Source organism: Pteropus alecto, unplaced genomic scaffold (assembly GCF_000325575.1).
Source record: "Pteropus alecto unplaced genomic scaffold, ASM32557v1 scaffold249, whole genome shotgun sequence".
NCBI lineage: Eukaryota > Metazoa > Chordata > Mammalia > Chiroptera > Pteropodidae > Pteropus > Pteropus alecto.
The window spans coordinates 1681-27530 of NW_006443132.1; the positions used below are offsets into that span (position 1 = coordinate 1681).

Consider the following 25850-nt stretch of genomic DNA (forward strand, 5'->3'; position numbering starts at 1 on the left):
TTATAAACCCTATTATATTGAGTTTTAGAGGTTAACTACCAGAAAAATAAAAACTTGCCTCTCAGGCAAGACATTGTAGGTAGAAAAAGCTGAGGCAGAAGACCATTGCATTTCATCCTAAACTCTTCTATACTATTTGATTTGCTACCAGATATACATATTATTTTGAATAAAGGGCAAAATAATTTTAAAGTAGGATATATGATTGTATACATAATGTGATTTCAACCATAAAAAGAAAAATGCATAAGAGAAAAAGACAAGTAGGAAATATGTCAACACATTAACAACAGTGGTTGCTTCTGGGTGGCAGAATCATGGATGGTTTCTTCTTTATACTTTCCTCTATTTTCTGTATTTTCCAAATTTTCTATTATGCTTATAAACCAGAAACTATCGGGGAAAATAAAATCAGAAAACACGCCTGAAGAAACAAACCTCTTCCAAAAAAATTTGCTGATTAAATCAGTAAGAGAACACTTTCCAGGACTGCCCTGCCACTTTACGCCCCCAACCCCAAACAAATACCAAAAAGGCCAAATAAGGTTGGGTAGGGATAGCAGGCCCTTTATTTTCTGGGGAGACACAGGTACTGAGATGCCAGCACCCTCTGTGGCAGACTGCTGCAGTAATGGCTCTCAATTTCCTCACATCTCCTTCTATGCATAAGATTTTACAACTCTCACTTTCAGGAGATGGAATCTATTTCTCCACCCATGGAATCAAGGCTTGGTCATGTAAATTGCTTTGGCCAATGGGACAATGGAAAACATAACATAAGCAGAGGCTTGAGAAGTGCTTACACATTGCGGCTTGTCCTCTCTTACTGCTGGACACCCTTCTGCTTGCTACCCTTGTGAAAAAGCTTGGGCTGGCCTCCTGGTAGATGAGAGAGCCTCCTGGTGGCCTCACATGGAGAGAGGCCCCCGTGAGCCCAAATTAGGACATCTGAGGGAGATCTTTTCAGAACAAACAGCCCCAGACAAGCTGGTTTAGACTGAAATAGTAGTTCAGTCAACCTAGAGAATCATGAGAGATGATCAACTGCTGTTATTGTAAGCCGCTAAGTTTGGGGTAGTTGGATAAGCAGCAAAAGCTAACCAATAACACCCTCCAATGTGAAAACTACCCAAAGAGATGAATAAATTTATTATTCTCTAAATTCCACGTTCAACTGAATGATCATTCTTTTTTCTTTTCTCAGTGATAGCCTTTCAGCCAGTACAGTTGACAATCTAAGGAGTCTTGGGCCTTGCAGAGCTCAATAGTCAGCAGAATTTCCCTCCTTTGATATTAATATTACCAAAGAGCTAGGATGATGGTAGCAGAATGTTTTCAGAAGTCTTAGACTACTTGTTAAACTCTGTTCAAGGTCTTCCTCTTTTCATCTCAAGTCATATAATATCAGGAGCAACATGTTCCATTATTCCTGGCTTTGCTGAACTGAGTGCATGAATTCTGTGTCTCAATGATCATTTTCACCCTAGCACCTAATACCTGGCACACAGTGGGCACTCAACAAGTGTTTGCTGATGAAAACAAATGAGTAACTGAATTATATCTTCCTGTATTAAATACTCCACCTAATCTCAGCCTATTTTTTTCCCCCAACCACTCCCATAGAGTTTAAGGACAGAATACTACATTACCTTTAGGACTCCATGGAGCATCATCTGAATTCTTCTTTTTCTTGGTTCGAGATTTCAAAGCAGGGTCATCATCGTCGGACTCCAAGGATGGGTAAACTGCAGTGAGAGAGAAAAGTAAGGTCAACTGAGACCTCATTCAGAAAGGGGAAGATAAAATGATACTTAACTCAGCCCCTCCTACTCCCCTACAAGTGGACCTTTTATTTAATCTATACTCAACTGCAGGAGTCCTTGAATGCGCCACATACTTTTCACGTCTATCTACCTTTGTATTCTTGCTGCAAATGTCCTCCTAGCATCATCTAATTCTGATTCACTCACCCAATATCCATTCAGTAACTTCATGAGTTACTTTACTGACCCCACAAAATTCAGCTCTAGATTCACTTTCTAAAGAAGCCTCCCTCATTCTTGTAATCTGATTCAGATGCCTCCTCAACTCTCCATAGTATCCTGTGCAGACCGCTACTGGAGTTACTTGTTATATAGTACTTAAGAGACGATTCATAAATCTGTCACCCCCAATTTACCAGGAGGGCCGGGATATGTATTGTTTGATTTCAAACTAAGGGAGCCTAAGGTAATGCAAAGTAGGCACTCAGTGTTTGCTGAATTAATGGAAAAAGAATGGTACAAACATCATTCACAAAAAGGGAACAAAAATACTACTTGGGCTGAATTAGGAACAAGATTATTGGAACTGAATGTTCTGAATGACAAAACACACATATACAAGTATCTCATACTATACAAATACATGCAAACATTCAGTTTTATCACTCTCCTTACAATCCACATGCAACACCTATAAGATTTAATGGGAAGATGGTCTAGAAAGGTCCTACTGATGAGGTCAAATTCTGCTGCTGCTGTTAAACCTGAAAGAAAAGCAAAGTGAGAATGAAAAAACTTCTTCCTAATGACCAGCTTCAAATTTTTCTAGAATTCTACTTCATCAGAGGAATCCAATATCCCATGTCCTTCCATAAGGGCCTCTTTGTAGGAAAATGAGTAAATTTTTCTGGCCTTCTTCCTTGAGAAAAGAAAGAAGTAAAACCCCTGCCTCCTTACTTACTAAGTAATTTTTTAAAGAGGGGTCATTGACTACTGGTAACAGTTGTTTGAGAAAGGTACAGTCTCTACTAGCCCCAATGGCTGTCAATGTTATTTTGTTGAGTTTGAGTGGTTTTTCTACCTCAAAGAAAGAAGTATGGTATGGTAGAAAGACCTTGAGTCTCAGTATCAGAGAATTATTTTGAAATCCTGGAGTGACCCACTAGCTTTGTAGCCTAAGAGAACTTCTCTAAGTCTTACCATCTTCATCCATAAAATTGAAATAATAGATAACACCTGCCTTGCAAAATTGTGAGGATTGAGAGATAATATGTATGAGTAACATGCAAAAGGAATTGCATTCTAAGGTTTGAGTCTTTTTTTAAAGAGGAAAAGATGTAGATGATAATTAACTCTAGACATTTAAAGAAAATACAAGTTCAAATATGCATATTAAAAATATAAAGGTAGAAGGTGTGATGCCCCAACATGGTGAAGTTGAGAGCTCCAAGAATCTATCTCTCCACTGAAGCAACCATTAAGCTGGCAAAAACTGTAAGAATCAACATTTCTAAGACTCTGAAATCCAATCAAATACTTACAACAACAAGAGGAATGCTTAACAAAGAAAAAAAAGATTGTTTAATTTAGGCATTTAAGGAAATATCAAGGAATACAGTCTTTTCAAAAAATTGTTTGCCAAGTCACTCAATAAATAGATAACTGTAGCTCACAATAAGCGACAACAGCAAACTCTGGGAAGGAAGAAAAATATAACTTCCAAAGTTACCTCAGTATAAAATTCAAAATGTCCAGGTTTAAACAAAAAATTATGAGTCATGATATGAAACAGAAAAGTATATTTTATTTACAGGAAAAAAAGAAATTGATAAAACTGTCCAAGAGGCAGACATTAATTGGACTTACTATATAAAGGCTATAATTTAACTGTCTTAAATGTGATCAAAGAGAACCACGTCTCAACAGAAAAGAGAACATCAATTTTCTATCAAAAAATAGAAAACATATAAAGGAACTAAATAGAAATTTTGGAGCTGAAAAGTACAATGGCTTGAATAAAAAATTCACTAGAGCAGATTTTGAGCAGGCAGAAGAAAGTATCAGCGAAGTGAAAAAGGCTCAATTCAAATCATCCAGTCTGATGAGAAAAGAAAATAAGAAAGAAGAAAAATGAACAGAGGCAAAGAGATCTATGGAAAACTATCAAGCTTACCAATATATTCATATGGAAGTCCCACAGGAGAGGAGAGAAAGAAAGAGACAGAAAGACTATATGAAGTATAATGGATGAAAACTTTCCAAATTTTATGAAATACATAAAAATATACATCTAAGAAGATTGACAAATTCCAAGTAGGATAAACTCAAAGATCCACACTGAGAACATTAAGAAAAAGGAATAAAACAAAGCCAGAAGTTAGCAGTATACAAACACCAAACTGTCATATATTCAAACTGTCAACAGACAAAAATGAGAGAATCTTGAAAGCAGCAAAACAGAAGCAACTTTCATCTACCAAACATCCATGATAAGATTAACAATGACCTTCTCATCAGAAACAAAGGAGGTCAGAAGGCAATGGGATGATATATTTAAAGTGCTGAAAGAAAAAACTATCAACAAAGAATAATATACCTGGCTAAAAAGAGCCTTCGAAAATGAAGGTAATTAAGACATTCTCAAATAAACAAAGGCTGGGGGAGTTTGTCATTAGTAAACCTGCCCTTTAAGAAATGCTAGAGTCCAGGCTGAAATAAAAGGACATTAGAGAGTAACTTGAAGCTGTATAAAGAAATAAAAAAACACCAGGAAAAGTATCTACAGAGGTAATTATAAAAGCCAGTATTGTGATATTTGTGGTTCCTAAGTCTTCTTTTTGTTTTCTATATGATTTAAAATTCTAAGGCATAAAACAATAACCATAAATCTATGTTAATAGGAACTCTGAGATCGACATATAAAAATCAGTTGTATTTCTATACACTAGCAATGAACAATCTCTAAAGGAAATTAAGAAAACAATTCCACTTACAATAGCATCAAGAAGAATAAAGTAGGTAGGAATAACTTTAAACAAGGAAATGTAAGACTTGTATACTGAAAACTATAAAACTTATAAAGTTAAAGCATCCACTGCCAGTATTGTACAGGATTCCCATTTGTAGGATTTACTCTAGAGAAATGAAAAATCATGTTCATATAAAAGGATGTACACAAATGTTCACAGCAGCTCAATTCATAATCACCCAAAGCTGTAAACAACCAAAATGTCCTTCAATGGGTGAATGGATAAAAATACTGCAGCATATCTATACAATGGAATATTACTCAGCAATAAAAAAGAATAATTTATTGATACGCAGTGATATGGATGAATTTTAAAGGCATTATGCTAAGAAAAAGATGCCAGTCTCAAAATATTACTTACTGTATAATTCCATTTATATGACATTCTGGCAAAGGCAAAACCACAGTGATGGAGAACAAATCAGTGGTTGCCAGGGGCTAAGGGTAGAGAAAAGGCATGACTACTAATGAATAACATAAGGGAGTTGGGTGGGAAGGGGTGGTTCTGTATCCTCATTGAGGTGATGGTGATGGTGATGGTGATGGTGATGGTGATGGTGATGGTGGTGGTTACAAGAAGCTAAACATGTGTATACCAACAAAGCCAATTTTACTTCATGTTAATTAAAAAAAACCCTTTATCAAAAGGGAAGACAGACAAAATAAATGAACAGAACTTTCAACTTGAGATGTTGTACAAAGAACATTAAGAAAAAGGAATAAAACAAAGCCAGAAGTTAGCAGTATACAAACACCAAACATTAGAGATTACTAGTAATCAAATAAATTAGATAAGCTATTGTTAAATGCCATGGTCAAGTATAGATAATTCTAAAAAAGAAATATAAATTCAAAATCAGTAATTCTGTTAATGTAAATCATCATTAACAAATTAACAGAGAAAAACTATGTACATCAAAGATGCCAAAAAATCATCTGATAAAATCTAATTCCACTTCTGATTTTAAAACAAACAAAACCTCTCACACAAGAGACAGAGACTCTTCTGAACTTCATTAGTCTACAAGAGACCTACAGAGACCTATGTATTAAGTGGAAAGACACCAGCAGCATTATCTTCAAAGTCAAAAACAACACAAGGATGACCTTAATATCATCACTATTCAACACTGTAATAAAACTAGATAAATCTAGAGAGGAGGAAAAAAAATAGCATAGATAATAGAGGCTCTGTTTATCCCTCTTACGACCAAATCAAAGTTGTGACAGAGACATGGAGCAAACAGCAAGCAGACTTGCCTGGAGTCTAGATGAACAAGCACTACAACTGGAGAAATCAGAACTCACCCTGCAACGGGAGGTAGAATGGGACAAGGACATGAGGCTGCCCGGTCCCGAGCGGCTGAGGGAGACAGAGGCCATAGCAGTGGCAGTCGGTATCTACAGATGCCTCTTAAAGGGGCCGTCCCCGCGAGCGGACTTTTGGGGTGATGGACCTGCTTGCTCTGAGCACCAGCGCCAGTTCAGCTGTGTGGAGGGCACCAGGAACTTAGAGGGGAACACTGAGTTGTTGGAGTGAGGGCCAGAGGCTAGGATCCCAGACAGAAGTACCAGTAGTATCCACTGTTCCTCTGTTGAGCCCTCTGCCCTTCCAGTGTGCTGACGCAGTATTGCCATAGCTGAGAGGTCATCAAATTGGATAACAAGAGGTCTCTCTGCCCAGAGGATTCTCTGAAACTCTGCCTCCTTCTATTGTGGCCCCACCCAAGCCACATCCAAGTATATCCTCAGTGAGTCAGATGCCCCTTGCTGAGCAGTGCCTAGACTCACACTGGTGGCAGCTGACCATGGTTTCTGGCGTGGCCTCTTGAGGCAACTATAAGAACAGTGTCTGTGGATTGCTTGCTGAATCTTATCAGGTGACCCTGGAGGGTCACAGGCTGTGGCTAAACTTGGCCTGCAGCTGAACCCCTCTCAGGACTGTGCCACTGGACACCTACTTCACAAAGACTGGGAGACTTAGGAGCTTTGCTTAGTACATAGAAACAGACACAGAAAGGCAGTCAAAATGGGAAGACAAAGAAGCAAAAACCATATGAGAGAACAGAACAGAGATCCAGGAATAATGGAGTCATGCAATCGAACAGATGCAGAGTTCAAAACACTAGTTATAAAGGTGCTCAATGAATTTAGGGGAAGTGTAGATGAATTCAGTGAGAACTTCAACAAAGAGATAAAAAACATAAAAATGGAAATGGAAATTATAAAAGGGAACCAGTCAGAAATGAAGAACACATTATCTGAGATGAAAAGTATATTAAATTAAATAGAGTGAATAAAGAAGAGGATTGAAAGACCTATATAGAGGATGGGGAAGTCAAGGACACTCAATCAGAATGGCAAGAAAAAAGAAGCCAAGACTATAATAATAATTTAAGGAGCCTATGGGACCTTAAAGTTAAAATATCAGTGTTGTAGAGGTATCTGAAGAGGGAGAACAAGAAGTTAAATATATATTTGAAGAAATAATGATGGATAAGTTCCCTAACTTGGTGAAGGAACTAGATATAAAACTCCAGGAACCTCAGAGAGTCCCAAAAACCAGGAACCCAAAGAAACCTATGCCAAGACATATCATCATTAAAATGCCAAAGGTTAAATACAAAGAGAGAATCTTAAAAAGCATGATAAAAGCAGTTAGTTACCTATAAGGGCGCATCCATAAGACTGGCAGCTGATTTCTCAAAAGAAACAATGCAAGACAGAAGGGCTTGGCACAAAACATTAGATGTGATGAAAACCTAGGATCTACAACCAAGAATACTTTATCCAGTAAAGCTATCTTTTCGAGTTAAAGGACAGATAAAGAGCTTCCCAGACAAAAAGGAGCTAACAACACCAAGCCAGTATTACAGGAAATTTTGGAGGGACTTCTTTAAGAAGAAAAAACATGTATCAAAAATAGGAATAAAGAATGGTAATAATTACATTCCTATCAATAAGTACCTCAAATGGAAAAGAATTAAGTGCTCCAACCAAAGGATAGGGTGGCTGAATGGACAAGAAAACAAGGCCCCTACATATGCTGACTACAAGAGACTCACTTCAGATTGAAAGACACACAGAGACTAAAAGGAAGGGGATAGAAAAAGATACTGCCTTGATGGACCTAGAGAATATTGTGCTGAATGAAACGGGTAGGATAGAGAAAGATAAATATTGCATGATTGCATGTACATGTGAAATCTAGAGAACAAAATCAACAACAACAACAACAAAAGTGGAAATAAATTTAGAGATACAGAGAATATTTTGAGGGTTACTAGATGGGAGGGAGGTTGGGGGGACAGCAAAAAAAGTCAAAGGGATTAAGAGGTGCAAATGGATAGTTGCAGAATAGACATGGAGATATAGAGTGTAGCATGGGGAAGATGGTTAATAAGGTAATAAATATGTAAGGGGCAAGAGGGGTACTAGATTTAGTGGGGTGATCGCTTTGCGAGTTATGTGGATCTCTGATCACTATGCTATACAACTGAAACTGGTATATTATTGTATGCCAAGTATAATGGAATAAAAATCTCATTGAATTGTACAATAAAAAACTCATTGAATAGCAACTAATTGTCTATTTCAATAAAGCCATATTAAAAAAACTAGACAAATCTAGAGGTGTGAATACAAGAAAGTGGTTGTTATAGGCTGAATTGTGTCCCCCCAAAATTCATATATTAAATTCTTAACTCCCAGTACCTGGGAATGATTGTATTTGGAGAAAAGACTTTTAAAGAGGTAATTAAGTTAAAATGAGGCCACTAGGGTGGGCCCAAATCCAATCTGAATGGTGTCCTTTTAAGAAGAGATTAAGTGAAATAAAATCAAAGACAGATACTGTATGATTTCACTTACATGTAGAATCTAAAAGAACAAACAAAACAGAAACAGACTCACAGACATAGAGAACAAACTAGTGGTTGCCAGAAGGGAGGGATGTAGGGGAATGGGTGAAAAAGGTAAGGAGGAATTAGAGCTGCAAATTTCCAGTTATAAAATAAGTACACCACGGGTATGTAGTGTACAGCATGGGAAATATAGTCAGTATTATTATAATAACTTTGCATGGTGATAGATGGTTACTAGATTTAGTGTGGTGATCACATAGTAAGGTATATAAATGAAGAATCACTATGTTGTACACCTGAAACTAATATACTATTGTATGCCAACTATACTTTAATAAAAAATTTTTTAATACGCTTTTAAAACAGAAATTATAATTAATCTAATTAAAGAAACATGGTAAAAAGGAAAAAAAAAAAAAGAAGAGGAGATTAAGATATACAGAGGGACACCGGGGGTCCATGTGCACAAAAGGATGACCACATGAAGAGGCACTGAGAGAGCAGTCATCTGCAAGCCAAGGAGAGAGGCCTCAGGAGAAAGCAACCCGGCTAGCACTTTGATCCTGGACTTCCAGCCTCCAAAACTATGAGAAAATAAATTTCTGTTGCTTAAGTCATCCAGTCTGTGGTATTTTGTCATGGAAGCCCTAACAAACTAAGATATGAGACATAGATGACTTCCCTCAAGAGCTCAAGACAATTAACTGAAAAAATAATAGAACGAATAAGAGTATATATAGTAAGGCAATCCAACACGGGATCAATATGGAAAAATCAATTATTTTCCTGCATACTAGCAACAGTCAATTGAAAACTGTAATAGATGAAAAGATGCCGCTTTCAATAGGAACAAAACTATAAAATACCTAGTAATAAACTGAAGAATAAGCTAAAAAAGAGATAAACAAAAAAACCTGAATAAATGGAGAGACAAACCATGTTTGAAGATTGGACAAGATGGTCTGTTCTGTGACTGTTCATACATAAAAGGTAAATAGCAGAACAATATCAATGCCATCTAGAAGTTGAACTGGATCAAAAGCAATTTTCCCTGGCAAGTTGTTCTTAACCAAGCGCTGTTAAATTTTCTTACAATTATTGAGAAAGCCTTAGATATATATGAAGACCTACAGATAAATGATGAAAATCCTGCAATAGTGACTCCCATCAGAGGAAGAGCAAATGGTGGTTCTGTTTTCTACAAAATTAAGCTCTGGTGGGAAAGGAGGATGGCTGAGAGCAGATGAAGAAATTGTGAAGATACTTCCTCCTGTGTTTAAAAAAGATTGCTGAAGACTAGGTCCTGGATCGGATTTTAATTTGATGAAGTTAGTATCTACCTTAAACAAATACCCTCAAGAACCTACATCTGGAAGAAGGATGCCTGAGCCCAGGCTACAAGGGATCCACTGACTGATGCTGGGTGCAAATGTCAATGGGCTCTAACTGAACAAGGATTAGTATTAGGACTGTCATTATCTGAGTCAGTATTTTGGTTTCAAAGCCACACAGATTTTAAGGGGTATGTCTCTACCCTCTTTTTCTTGTAAGCTCTATTTTTTAGTGTACAAATTTTCAGGATGTGAAATTTTTCAGGAATGCATACCCTACTACAGGAGAAAAGCCTCTGATGAAAGATGTCAGTCTCCATAAATTAATCTATAAATGCTATGAAATCCTAATAAAAAATCCTATTAGGATTTTTTATAAAATTTGACAAGCTGATTCTAAAATTCATCTACAATAGGAAAAGCTCAATAATAGCCTAGAAATTATGGAAAAATAAGAAGTAGGTCGGTATCTCTGTTAAACTGCTTTTCTAGTGCTGCTGGGTAAAGCAGGGATGGGGAGGGGTAATAGGAAGCAGAGGCTAAGTGAACTGTTTGTTCTGAGGGGACTAGTTAGACCAGGTCTGGATGTCTTGGCTGTATGCTGATGTGATTGTCTGCTGAAGATAGTAGGGTAGGAGACTGGGCAACTTGGCATACTCCTAAGACCGATCATAGCTCAGCCCAGCGATGATGGGCTTACTGAGCATCTGTGCTCTGCTCAGGTCCAAAGCATGTTCTGCAGAAGGGATTTGCCCTACCAGACACAAGGTCTATAGTAACTAACCTACAGGAATGGACAAATTGATTTTATGGAGCATAATAATAATAATAATAATAATAGTATCTCACATACAGCACTTACCATGTGCTGGGCAATGTTCTAAGTGCTTTATGTATATTAATTCATTTTTAAACCCACAACAACCTATGTGGTAGGTACTATTATCAGAGAGGCACAGAGAGGTTAACTAGCTTGCTCAAGGTCACATAGCTTTTAAGGGACAGAACTGGAAATATAGAGCAGATAAACAAATCCAGGTATATATGGGAATTCAGTAAGTGGAACTTCAGATCAGAGGGGATAATGATAAATTAGTCAATAAATGGTATTGGGGCAAATGACTATCTATGTGGAAAAAAATTAAGTTAGATTCTTACCTCCTACAATTCACAAAATTTGATTCCAAAAAGAGCTAAAATTTTAACTTCTATAGAAGTTTTAGGTGAAAATATAAGAAAATCTTCTTACACATGACATAAAACACAAAAAACTGATCAAGATGACTATGTAAAAACTGAAATATTCTACATGCTAAAAATACCATAAATAAAATTAAAATACAAGCAACAGACTAAAAAAAATATTTTTCAACATTTCTAGAATATATTAAAAACACTCCAGCAAGTGTAGAATATACAAAGAACACCTACAAATCAATAACAAAAACAAACAGAATAGAAAAATGGGTGAAAGAATGAATGGATAATTCACAGAAAAGAAATTTTAAAAAGCCAATAAACATAAAACATACTGAGGCACCACTGACTGCCACTGGATTGGCAAAAACTAAGGCAGATAATACCCACTGCTGGTAAGGCTGTGGAGAACCAAGTATTTCTCATATATCACTCATATACTGGCCCTTTTGGAGGGGAATTTGGCACTATTAATATTTATTTTGTACATACCTTTCAACCCAGCAGGTTTAGCTATCCTAGAGAAATGTTAGCTGGCACATGGGCACAAAAAGTTATTTAAAATAATTTTCACTGTATCACTGTCAGTAACACTAAAAAATTAGAAACAACCTACATGTTAATCAGTAGGAAATGGCTAAACATATGGTGGCACATCTATGCAACAGACTACTATGCATCAGGTAGATCTCAATGTATTGATGAAGTAGATCTCTAGGAACTGATGTTGAAAGATATCCAAGCAAGTTGTAGAACCATACACACTAAACAAGACTATACCTCTATTTATCTCTATATATGGGTGTAAATACAAGAAAATGAAAGGTATACATCAAACTAATAACAAAGGTTACTTTTGGGTAACCTTCCTCAGAGGGGTAAGGGTGTTAGTCAAAGGGAATTTTTGCTTTCTGTCTTACTCTAATCTTTGGTCAATACCATTAAATTTTAAAAATAGTATTAAAGCAAAAGCCTACATTGAAGTCAGCTGTACTATACCAAAAAGTGCTTTATACACTGTAGTACTCAATAAATCTTAGCTTAAAAAAAGGAGTCATCTCTTAAATGCAAAAAGAGCACTGAAAGGTCATTATTTATATAACTTTGCAAGGGATAAACTGAATGACACAGAAGTAAAATAGGCAAGAGGGAAAAAGGTCACCAGCAGTGAAGGACAATGCTGAAAGTGAATGACAGGTCCCTCTCAGTGCCTTTTCTCTGTCTCTCACTGTCCTCGTCTCTCTCTACTGTCACTGTCCCTCTCAGTGCCTTTATTCTCTCTCTCTCACTGCCTCTCTCACTGTCCTTCTCACTCTCTGCCTCTGAGAGGGAGACTACACTCTGTCCATGGAGTGTTACTCCTTTTCTAATAAATTTTCCTTTTGACTCAAAAGCAAGCAAGCAAGCAAGCAAACAAACAAACAAATAAAAGTGAATGATAGCTAATTATAATAGCTACCAATTTTTGAAGGCTACTCATGAGCAAGACACTGTGCCAGGTGCTCTGTACAAGCATCATCTCTAACTCTTACATCTACCTGTGAGATATATCCATTTTATAAAGAAAATATGGCTCAGAGAAACCAACTATTAGGCTTAAGGTCAAGCCTTTATTCACTACAGGCTGTCCTGTGTTGGGATTGAGACTGGGACTAGGGGAGTCCTTTTGGTCTGGGCCCAAGTGCTCAGCTGCTCTTACTATACTCTGCATCCTTGAAGCATGCTCCCAAGCTGTCTTGTTCATCCAGACTGGCGTTCTCCTCCTCCTCCTCGCTCTCAGTTCTCCAGTATGCTGGCCGCTTGATGGGCCGCTTCCCTGGGGTGCGTTGGGAAGCAGGACTGCTAGACACTGTGCCCAGCCCACTGCTGGAGCTTCCACTGCTTCGGTCCTGCCCCCCGGTCCACCAACCCTGCAGGCTAGAGGTAGCCGGAGAGGATGATGAGGACTGCAGGTTGGCCATGCACAGCATGCCCTGGATGGCCTCCTGAGTGCTGGGAGAGGCAGGGGCCTCGCTGCAAGAGACAGAGGAGAAATGCTGAGGGAGTTTCTCTAGTTGTCAGAGGAAACCAGTCATCAAAATAGTCAGGGACAGGGGACAACGGTGGCAAGGTAGGATGGGAGGAAGGAGGAAAGAACCATCCCAGACGAAAAACCAGAAACCAAACTGAAGGATCCAGATAGTATCAAAGATTGTTTTCATGAAAAGGCCAGTCCTTCTTGCCTCAAGTCTCCACAGATAGCAGGTAAGATGACAAAAAGATGGGCGTACCTCCCTCCCTGTTCATCTATGCTGCATATTTCCCTCTTTTATTTTAAACAAGGCCCAGTTGTCCTTCCGTGTCTCTTCCAGCCTCTCTTCCAACTTCCAAAGAACCCCATTCCCCTTGATGTCTATACAGCCTCTCTCTGTCAGATCTTAAGTTCCCGAGGACAGATTTCATGTCTACTTATTCTTTCAGCCCAAATGTCCTGGCTAATTCTTTGTCTCTTTAAATAGCTCAATAAATATCTGCTGATTGGCTGACCTATCCCTTCGAGCAGGGGGTAGGGATGTGCTGTTTGATCATCTAGAAAGGAGAAAACAAAGCCAGTACTCACGTGAGGGCAGCATAGTCAGGTCCCCCCACCTGCCTGCTGGCTTTAAGCAGATCAAGAATTCCACCAGCTCCACTCCCGTTCCCAAGCTTGCCTTCGACCCCTTCTACCATATCCTCATCTGTTGTATAGTCCTCCTGTTGGGGAAAGAGGATATCACCTCAGCTGCCCAGGGTTGGTCTGGTAAGGCCCCAATACAGGGTTGACAGTCTCACTCCTGATACTAATACCTTCTGAGCACCAAGTACAGACCAAGTACAAAGCAGCATATTCATTCTTTCATCTTAATTTCTACAGCATCTTTGTGAGGTAGGTATTATAACTCTCATTTTATAGATAAAGAAACTAAGGCTCAGTGAAGTTAAATAATTTGTGTACGATCACAATCAGATATTCTAAATCAGATACTCTTTCTGCTACATCACAGTCTTTTATTCTACTCTGTATTAAAGGATTTTAAAATATTTCAACTAAATTATAACATTCCATTCATATGCTCAGCAGCATTTAGTACACAATCCTTCACTTAATAAATTCCTTAGGTTTGAGTGCATATGATATCTTTCCCCCCCCAACTAAAATAACAATCTGTCATCTGCCTCTGTAACCAGAATGAGCAGAAGACTAAACACAGGACAGGCTCCTACCTCAATGTCAAACTCAACTTCTCCTGGTTCACGAACTCGGTTGGGGTCAGAGCAAGGCTTTGCACGGGGCAGCTTTCGGGGAAATTCTAGGAAACAATGGAATGTACTTATCATGACTTATGAAGCTAAGATTAGCATCTGAGCCAAACACTCAGGGGAAAGAAAATTTTCCTGAAAGTAATGACAGATGAATAATTTAGGGAGCTTAGGAATTAGCTTATAAATAAATCTCTAGAGTAAAGGTTGCGTGGAGGCCTATAGAGCTAGTAAATCAGAATGTCACTAAGCTCAGGCCTAAGGTCTGAAGTCTATCAAGGGGACCAAAAACAAATGTGAAATGGGCAAGGCAGGAAAGAGAAAGAACAGGTACACACTTGGTCTTATTATCAGGGTCGCCTTCTCCTTTCCCAGTCTTTCGTCAATCTGCAGTTCATCATCTGAATCCAAGTCAAATTCATCCTCCATCACCTGTTCTGCCACCAGCCTAGCCTTGTCTGCCTTCTTTGCGATCTTGGCTCGCCGAGACTTGGCTAAGCTCTTTACCCTCTTGGTGCTAGAAAGAGGAGAACATAAAAACAGTCACACTCAATATTGTTATGGTGGCAATTCTCTCCAAATTGATCTACGGATTCAATGCAATCCCCATCAAAATCCAACTAGCTTTTTTTGTAAAAATTAATAAGCTGATACTAAAATGTATATGGGCAAAGGACTTAACATGGCTGAAACAATTTTGAAAAAGAACAAAGTTGGAAGGACTTAGACTACTCCACTTCAAAATTTATATTGCCATAAAGATAGATATATATCAATGGAACTGTACTAAAAGTCTAGAACTAAATAAACCCTTAAATTTATGGTCAATTGATTTCTGACAAAAGTGCCAAGGCAATTCAGTGAGGAAAAGATGGTCTTCTCAACAAATGATGCTAAAATAACTGGATATCACATGCAAAGAAATAAATGTGGATTCTTACCTCACATCATATACAAAAATTAACTCAAAATGGATCATAGGTCTAATTGTAAAAGCTAAAACTATAAAACTTCTGGAATAAAATATAGGAAAATATCTTTAGGATCTGGGATTAAGTAAAATTCAAAATATTTGTGCTTCAAAAGACACTATTAAGAAAATGAAAAGACAAGCCACAGACTGGGAAGAAATATTTGCAAATCATTTATCTAGGAAAGGATCTGTATCCAGAATATTTAAATAACTCTTAGAACTCTATTATAAAGACGAACGAGCCGATTACAAAAAAAAAACAAGCAAAAGATGTGAATAAACATTTCTCAAAAGGTGATATACAAAAGGCCAATAATTACATGAAAAGATACTCAACATCATTAGTCATTAGGGAAATGCAAATTAAAACCACAATGAGATACCACTTTACATCCATCAGAATGGCTATAATCAAAAAGACAGACATTAATAAAGTGTTAACCAGTATAAGGAGAAACTCATAATTGCTGGTGGGAATGTAAAATGGTACAGACACTTTGGAATAAATTTTGGCAGTTTCTTAAAAAGTAAAACATAGAGCTACCTGACAAAACATTTTACTCCTAAGTGATAAATGAAGACATATGTCCACACAAAAACTTGTAGGCAAATGCTCATAGCACCATCATTCAAAATAGCCAAAATGCTGAATCAATCTAAATGACCATCAACTAGTAAATAAACAAAATGTGGTGTATCCGTACAATGGAATACTATTCAGCAATAAAAAGGAACCAGTTAATGACACATAGTACAGCATGGATGAACCTCAAAAATATTATGCTAAGTGAAAGGAGTCAGCCACTAAAGACCACGTATTGTTACGACTCCATTTATATGAAATGTCTAGAAAAGGCAAATCTATATAGACAGAAAGTAGAGTAGTAGTTGCTTGAGTCTGGGGAAGGGAACCAGGACTGACTATAAGTGGGTATAAGGTATCTTTTTGGGTGATAAAAATTTTCTAAAATTGGACTGTGGTGATGGTTGCACATTCTTTAAATTTATTAAAAGCCATTTAAGAGTACACTTAAAAGAGGTTAACTGTATGGTATATAAATTATACCTCAAAAAAGCTGTTAAAATATATAAAGGAAGTAGAAAAACTCAAAAGTAGCTTAAATAATCCTGTTATACTTGGTAAACAATATTAGCCAGTATAAACTGCTAAAATAAACCTTATAGTTAAAAAGAAACAAGTTTTTGGTAAATCAGTATACTTGATACATTCAGCAAATAACCATTTGATTAACTAGCTTTCAGTGAATTGGCTGTCATTAAATTGGCCTGTTTTCTACCTCATAGAGGTGTTGGGAGGATTAAGTGAACTAATGTAGAGACTTATACATGGCAAGTGCCCAATGGTAGCTAATCTTTTAATTAAGTTCCCAGAGCCTCAGTTTCTACATTAGTAAAATAGGGATAACAAAACTGACCTTCGGGGTTGTTAAGAGGACAAAATAAAATAATGTATATAAAAGGCTAAGATAGAGTCTGATACAGAGTAGGTATTCTGTAAATGATCTTTTATTAACTTCTAATTAAGAAAAATGTCAAACATATACAAAAATATAAAAGTATAACAAACTCCCATGTACCTATCATCCAGTAAAGTTTCAGCAATTATCAACAGCCAATCATGTTTCATCTATACCTCAGTCCCTACAAAACACTGGATTATTTTGGAGAAAAGCCCAGACATACTATCATCTGATCTGTAAATATTTCTATACCTTAATTCTCTAGGTTCACTTAACAGCCATCTCTGGCAGCTGCAGGAGGTAATAAAAGCAGCACAAGAAAGACTAGTGGGGAAAGGTAAAATGTCTCATTGTATCCTCAATAGTCATTACAGGTAGGACCCTTAGGATTCTCAATTTTCTCTTCCCCAGAGACCGACCATGGGTTCTGGACAAAGGCAATGCTCAACAGTTTCTCTAATCTTATTCTTTAGTAACTAGGTTCTCAACTCCCAAGAATAACTGCTGCTTTCAGAATCTGCCCTACTCTCACATTCCCTGCTTTTTCCTTATTGCCCAGCCAGGTGGGCCTACTACACCTGCCCTTGGGATCTGAAAACAACCTTTTCCAACAAAAAGGCTATTAAGGTATTCTTGTTGCTTATGTTCCCACTCTGTTCATACTCTGTACTTAGCTCTTGACTGCTCCTGTCTGGTGCTCTGAGTGTCCAGATGATAACTCTTACTATCTTCCTCTGCCTTCCTACATGTTTCAGGGTTTCTGATGACCTACTCAGCTTCTAACCACACCCACGCCATCATCACCACCACCACCACTATTATTTTTCATCTTCAACTTCGTCATAAGAGCTACCATTAATTAAGCATTTACTATGTGGCAGGCACTGTGATAAGCACTTCACATACATTATCTCATTTAAGACTCCAACAACCCTAGGTAAGTTTTATCTATATAAGAGATATAATGAGGACACTGAGGCACAGACAGGTTAATTAACTTACCATGGTTACATATGAATACATGTCAGAACTGGGATTCAAACTCAGGATTGGCCGATTCCCAAGTCCATGTTTTTTGTTATGACAGCTTTTATTCTTTTAGAAAATTATCTTTTAGATAATTTTCTTAAAAATTATTTTAAGAAAAATAATACATGCTCCCTGTACAAAATTCAAATGCTACTGAAGTGAAAATTTCCTCTCCTGCCTCCCATATCTTACTTTCCAGAGATAACTACTGTTACACATTTGGTGTGACAAGCATAAAATATATAAAAAGTATATTTATTTGCGTGAATGTGAATAAATATCTCTGGAAGAAAATCATTGATGTTGGTTGTCCATGGGGAGGGGAACTGGGGAACAGGGAGAGGTGGGAGCAAAATTTTTCACTATGTATTCTTTCACATTTTTTGAATTTTAAACTGTATAAATTAAATTTGAAACCTCTTCAAAAAAGTTAAATTAAAAAAAAGTCTGTATGTTGCTTTTCTATACAAGCACACATGTATTTTTAAAAAATTAAAATGGAACTATTCCTATATATTATTTTATAAACTGATTTTTTCACTTTAGAATATATCTTGGACATCTCTGCATAACAGATATTAAACTCATTCATTTTAACAGCTGAATGGTATTCTATTCTACAGATGTACCATAATTTATTTATCCAACCCTTATTGATGAACATGTTTTCAATTACTATTATAAACAATGATACAGTGAACACCGAATAGTTCTCATCACACACCTGTGCAAATATTTCTACAAAATAAATTCCTAAAAACTGAATAGCAAAGGTACATAAAAACTAACGCTCTTAACCAGCAAGCTATACTACCTCTTATACCTGGCAGTGGTTCTGACCCACTGACTTGCTGAAAATTCTAGAATTTATACAAGACTTTTCTGAGGATTACCAATTAGAGTCCAGACCTCTCCCCTGCCCACCCACAAACATTTCCATGGCCCTCTGAACTAAGCAATGATACCTGATAGTATCTGGGTATTTCCCGAAGCACAATCCCTCCCTGACCCATGTTCCTTTCCCAGGTCCTAGTTCCATGCCTTGTATTAGTGGCATATTGCCAGCGACAGTCCCAGTATCTTAATGTTCCTTCTCCCCACCTCACCTGCCATTAGACATCAATAAGGCCAGCGGGCCCTCATTCCCATCAAGGTCCAAGTCTGGCGAGTCATCATCTGAGTCATTCAAGCAGGTACCAGTGATGTTGAACTGCAGAAGGAGGAGGCTCAGTTGTCACCTGTCTGGGACTCCCATGTGAATCAGGATAGCCAGTTCCCTCTGGATTCACTGGTTGAGTTCACTGTCAAAACCACCTGAACCAAGCGAGGTCTTCTGCTACACTGTCCCACAACCCCAACCCAAATGATCATAGGAACAGGAGGTTGAGAATGCATGGCTAGCTCAAGGGGAACCTATTAATTTTATAAAACATGTTCCCTAAAAAGAGAGGGGAACATCTTTACATGCCCATGAAGGGTACCACAATCTTGAAGCAAGGTAGAGCCCTGGAGGAGGGCTTTTCTCAAGAACCTGTTCAAGACTCCAATCTGACACTCATATAGTACGTTCTCAAATGTCATTCACATTCCAGCATTTCGAGAGTCAGTTCGTGTCATCTTTTCTGAGAAGAGCTCCTGACCATTCCCCCTAGATAGATAGAATCATCCCCCTCTGTGTCTCAGGGTCCCATACACCCTTGATTGTGGCATCCACAACACTTCATTGCACTCATTTGTTTTTATGCCTACCTTTCTCACTAGCCTGTCGGCCTCTTGAGGGTTACATCTATAGCACCTATCACAGTGCCCAGCATAGACAAGGTCTCAATAAATGCCTGTTAAATGAGTGGGACTGGTAGCCAAACAACAGGGGCCCTAAAGGAGGTGGGAGAACCGGATAGCCTGTTCTTCTGATACCCTGCTCTTCCAAGGGACCCAAAAGGGTTGGGCTGAACCCATGGGCCAGCACCCACCTTTGCTTTCTGGGAAGAGCCTGTCTTCAGTGCCTGATGATTGTATATGTCCATGAGATTATAGCTCAATTGGCCAGCAGGCCCCAAGGCTGAGCTCTCCTTGCCCTTTCGCTCTGCTTTCTTGAAGAGTTCCTTGGGCTTCAGGCCTTTCTTCTTTGAACCACTTTTGGAGGGCAGTGACAGCCTGGACATGGATACTGAAGTGGAATGGGCTGGCCTGGTTAAGGGAATGGAGCCAGCTGGGAAGATCCTCTGCAGCCCAAAGATATTGCTCGTCTTCCCAACGTTCTGTTGGAAGATATCCTACAAGAGTATTAGTACATGAGGGAGTTAGAGCTTACTCAAGGGTTCTCTCTCTAAGAGCAGAGGTCTGTTCATGGCACTGGCAGTACTGCCATGTAAGTGGCTTACAGATGCTCCATATATGCACACCCTAGTTTTTGCACAATGAATCATCAAGAATTCACTGGGTGGCATTTCTTTACCCAGCCACTGACGAGTAAGGAGAAGACGAGCAGAGGAAAAACCCAGCATTACTGTCAAAACTGGAGAGAAAAGATTCCAAGAGCAGCTGACATGAGACAGAAAATAATTCAGTACTAAACTGTGTGGTTCCAACTTTAAGGACTGAAGGATTTGATAGAAGAGAGGTTCTAGACCTAATTCTGCTACTAGCTACCTCTGTGGCCTCAGGTAAGTGATCTGAACACTCTGGAGTTCTGTTTGTTCAGGTGTAAAATTAAAGGATTAGACTGGAAAGGTGGTTTTCAAAGATGCTCTGTGGCTCCTTTGAACTTGTTGGGAGCCCTGGGGACTAGAGGGAGGTGGAAGGCAAACAAGAGGAACAAGTGGAGCTCTAAGCCTCTCACCTTCATCTTATTCATAGCAGCTATGCTTTGATTGGTTATATGTATATACTGGACTTCCACGTAAAATCTCATTTGAAAATAAAAGGATTCCATTGCTTTAAAATATCTGAAAGCCAATGGACCAGATGTGATCTACCTCTAAACCCTCTTCCAACCAGCCCAAAGTTCTATGTATACAAAATTGGTTTAAGTTGGAAGAGCTGGAAAAAGGGTAGGCCTTTTAACTATAAACCTAAAGGATTCTGACAGATGGGAGTGGAGGAAAATGAGATAGGAGGTGGACAATGTAAGCTATGCTGCAGGCAGTGAAACATGCTGCAAGCAGTGAGGCTAGAAGCCCAACTTCCTAGTAGCTCACTCTGACTACCCTTCATCATGGATTTATTGCTTATATCCTGAATGCTAAATATAACTTTATAGCTTCTAAGCTAAAGGAAAGTTTAAACTTCCTTCAGACCAATTCTCCTCTGGTGCCTCTGCTACTTCACCAGCCCACACTAAGTTCTCTCTTTGCTGCAAAATCTATTAATAACAATAGCTCACATTTATTGAGTACTTACTCTGCCAGGCACTGTGCGAGGGGCTCTTAATCATAACAAAACTCTGAAAAAGTGGTGTTATCCCCACTTTACAGATAAGGATACTGAGGCTCTGAAAGGCTTGCAAGTGACAGAGCAGGAACCAGAACCCAAGTTACTCTGAGTCTCTTACCACTACACCTTACTGCCTCGTGGTATATGCCACCTGTTGAAACATGGCTTTGTAATCATCTTCGACCCAGGAGAACTGTCATTTTGTAGAATGCAGAGACTGAGTCAAAATATTAATAACAACAACAACTACCATGACCTCCACCACCCACCACGATGACCCACCATCAGAATTTACTGAGCAACTATTGTGTGCCACACATTATATATACTTAATGCTCAATCTGTATTACCTTATTTAATCCTTTTAACAACCCCTGAGTATAATTATCCTCCCTTTAGAGATGAGGAAACAGAGGCTCAAAGGTTAACTTTGCCCTCTCCTCGATTATGAGTTCTTTGTGGGCATTTTATTATGCATTCTAAGCACCTAGCCCAATGGTGGCACACTTGAGGCACCTAATGTAATTATTTGAATGAATGAATACATGAATAAATAGAGTCCTTGATGGGGTCTTCCCAACCCTTCCCCTAAGCTCTTATGCCAACTGCAGAGGCCTGACCTTCCACCTGAGCCTCAAGCCCTTCCCAAACGCCTCCCCTGCTCCCCTGCTTCTTACTTCCACCAGGCGGATCTCCCTAGCCAGATCTTTAATGAGCTGAACAGTCCGCACTGTCTCCGGGATCTCATCCTCGTGGTCTGGCAGAGCCTGTCAAACAAAAGGTATGAGGAATAGACCCAACACATAAAGGTACCAAGGCAATTCAATGGAGAAAGGATAGTCTCTTTAATAAATGGTACTGGGCCAATTAGATATACATGCACAAAAAAAGAACTTCGATCCATATCTTGCACCATACCCACAGACACACACACAAACTCAAAATGCATTTACTGAACTACATGTAAAATCTAAAACCATTTGGAAGAAAGCAGAGGAGAAAATCTTTGTGACCTTGGGTTAGGCAAAGATTTCTTCGGACACAAAAAGCAAAATAAGTCAGACAGAAAAAGTTGAGAACCATATGATTTCACTTACATGTGGGATATAAAACTGAAAGCAACAAACAAGACAAACAAAAACTCACAGAGACCACAGTTTAGTGGTTACCAGAGGGAAAAGGGGTAGAGGGGAGGTAGATAAGAATAAGGGGAAGTCGAATATATGGTGACAGAAGGAGATTTGACTTTGGGTGGTGAATACACAATGTAACAGACATATTATTGAATTGTACACTTGAAACCTATAAAATTCATTATGCCAATATCACCCTAATAAATTTAATAATAAAGTATGAACCATAAAAGGAAAAATCCAATAAATTAGACTTAAAAAATAAAAAAAACTTGTCTTAGGAAAACATTGTTAAGACAAACCACAGACTTGAAATACACATTTGCAAAACATATATCTGATAAAGGATAGTGTCAAAAGGTGTGAGGAGCCCAGTTGAGGGCTTGAGCCACACCCTTCAAAAAGTTAAGGACCTCAGGGAGATCCCTGGGGACATCCCAGCCTCTACACTTATGAGGACAGAAACAGTGCTGAGCATGTAGCGGCTCACAGCTAGCTCAACAGCAATTCAGGGAGAGATCTGTTGGTTGCCTCTCTTTTGTTTGCAATCTTTTTGAGTCCTCGAAATTTACACGTTTATGTTGACAGATCTCTCAAGCTTTTCCTCTGTGATTTCTTCTACCAGTTTTCACTTCACTTCTGTATCCACAGGATAAAAATTCCTCAGCATTTACTTCTTGTTTCTCATGGTTTGATTCATTTCTTTCTTTAACTCTTTTAATCCATCTGGAATTTAATTTGGTGTCTGGGCAGGGTTGGGGACCTAGAATCCATGTGACCCAGCTGAATAACCTTAACAACTCCCTCCTACCAACCCAGGGGCTCTGGAAAGGTGAGGGAGCAAGTGGCTCCCATGAAGCTGTCTGCACTTCACAAAAGATTTCCTCCATAAGCGCGGGCTCCTCGGAACTGTGTCCTACTCTCCTCCAGCTCCCTCTGGCCACACTGTTTGGGGCCATCCCTTCGTCCTTGGAGCCATCCTGGCCCAGGGCATGAGTGCTTAGGACCCACCCACTACCCTCCCTTTTGGTGCTCCTGAGAGACAGAGTCACTCTGATGTTTACTTCATGTGGGGGGTCAGAGATAAAACTCAAGGTAGCCACACCTGAGGGGTGTAAGGAAACAAAATCACAGGATAAGGTCCAGGTGTAGGTGAGTCTAGGGAGCAAGAGAAGGCACAAAACTAGTAGTCCAAGGATATCTGAGGGGAAGGCTGGCAACAGGAAATGGGGAGAATGCGCAAGTCAAGCCTGCAGTGGCTGAAAGGTCTCCTTAGGCCACTGTATGCAGGGGAAGAAGTCTATAAAGAGTATCAGAAGCATAAGAATACATTGATACTTCTATTTTTTTGTATTTTTTAAAATTAAGAAAATTTCAATTGGGTAGGTAATCCATTCACGTAGTTCAAAACTCAAACAATATAAAAAGATATATATGTATGTATGTATGTATGTATATATATACACACATATATACACACATACACACACATACACATATATAAAAGCCTCAATATATACCTGTCCCTGCCATTAGGCCCATTAGGCCTCCCCCATAGGTAACCACTTTTATCAGTTTCTTGCATCCCTCCAGATTGTGTCTTCAGGCAAATACAAGCACATACAAATATAATTCTTGTTTTTCCCCTTTTTACACATAAGGTAGCATACTATACACATGGTTCTACACCTATGCTTAACGAATTCTGGAGATCTTGCCAAATCGGTACATAGAGAGTTTTTTAATCTCTTTTATAGCTCTTTAGTATTCAACTGGATAAATAGATATTGATATTATTTCTAAAAAGCCATTTTGGCAGTATGTATCTAGAGTCTTACATTTTTTCATATACTAATTTAATCCAGTAATTGCTCTTCTAGGAATCTATCCTGAAGAAACAATCAAGAGATGAGGGACAAAGACTGATGTAGACAGTCACTGCATGATTTTCTATAACTAACCCAAAATAAATAAATAAAAAGGAAGCAATGATAAACAAGTAATTATGTAAGGATGGTACATCACTGCAAAAGATGTAACTACTAAATGTTTATGGAGAACTTTGGTGACACAGAAAAATTAAGATAAATCAACCAATTCAGATTTAAAAAAAGCATATGTACGGGGTGACAGCAATTATGTTCTTTAAATGCATATAAGAAAGACCAGAAGAAAATATACCCAAACGTTAATGTTAATTCCCTGAGTGTTAAAAATTATAGGTGATGTTTTTCCTTCTTTACAATCTTCTGCATTTTTCTAATTCTCTAGAGAAAGCATGTATTACTTTTATAATCAGAAAGAAAGTTTGAAGCATAATCCAAGAAGTCCTAGCCTAGTCTTCCACTCTAATGCCAGGAACCCACAAGCCTCCCTGATCTCTTCCGCCTCCCCAAAACCATCTATCCAAAGCCAGAAAAGGCATAACTTGAGAGGAGGTAAAGAAATTAGCATATTTACTTCTTTCCTTGTCCATGCTCTAAAAGCCAAGTTCAGGGCTTTGCCACCATGAACCAGGTAGGAGGCAGGATGTCTCCTGTTCTCTCGCAAACCTAAAGGGTGAAAGAGGAAGGCAGAGTGTCAGCGAAACCATGTCAGGAAGTGAAGGACTTGCTATTTTTTTTCAGGCGACCAGAGAAAATGCTCAAGGTTCTAAATGCAACTTCAGATCTCAGTCCTTATAATAGTATTCATGTAATGAGTACCTACTATATCCCAGGCATTTGACATATACTATCTCATTTGATCCTTATACCCCTCCCTGTAAGCTAGGTATCATTATTTTCATGTTATAGTTCGGGAAACTGAGGCTCAGAGAGGCAGAGAGACTCAACCAAGAGCACACACCTAGTAAAGTGCCAAAGCCGACTGAAACCATGTCTATCTGAATCTAAGGCGTGTGCTCTTCCCATCACACTACTTTGCCTCTTGGGTTCAAAATGCAACACTCAGGAGGACCACAATTGCCAACTACACAGATCATAAAGGGCCATTAAAGCCCCTGTTCTAAGTTACTCCAGGAGGAGGTTATGACAAACAGCCAGATTTAGGCTCAATAAAGAATTTTCTACTGAACTGAGCTGTTCAGAACAGGTAATAAGCGGTTAGTCATTTATCCTCTTATTGAACACTTAAACAACAGTCTGTCTAGGAAAAAGAATAAGGGTTTGAGGTATTAGGTAGGAGACTGTACTCATTGGCCTCTGAGGTTCTTTGCAACTTTGAGATATTGATTCCTTCTGGCCAAGTCACCTTGAAGAATCTCAGGTCTGAGCAGACAAGAGACCTGGAAGGTTAGCTTTCACCTGGACTGATACTCAGAACCAACACAATGATGC

At 38.6% G+C, this 25850-nt stretch overlaps 1 protein-coding gene across 1 annotated transcript in view; it reads right to left on the minus strand.

Moving 5' to 3' along the window:
• Positions 1 to 1649: 1649 nt before the first annotated feature.
• The window catches only part of PHF8 (PHD finger protein 8), a gene marked incomplete at its 3' end in the record, with an annotated part of 64725 nt that continues 40524 nt past the window's right edge, over positions 1650 to 25850 (minus strand). Inside the window, exons 11-19 of the mRNA XM_006923690.3 lie at positions 24973 to 25064; positions 22057 to 22146; positions 19918 to 20220; positions 19051 to 19154; positions 14800 to 14978; positions 14426 to 14511; positions 13782 to 13915; positions 12882 to 13195; positions 1650 to 1745 (exon numbers count right to left, since the gene is read on the minus strand). Coding sequence (XP_006923752.2) covers positions 1650 to 1745; positions 12882 to 13195; positions 13782 to 13915; positions 14426 to 14511; positions 14800 to 14978; positions 19051 to 19154; positions 19918 to 20220; positions 22057 to 22146; positions 24973 to 25064 — 1398 coding nt within the window. The remainder of the gene's footprint in view (positions 1746 to 12881; positions 13196 to 13781; positions 13916 to 14425; positions 14512 to 14799; positions 14979 to 19050; positions 19155 to 19917; positions 20221 to 22056; positions 22147 to 24972; positions 25065 to 25850) is intronic.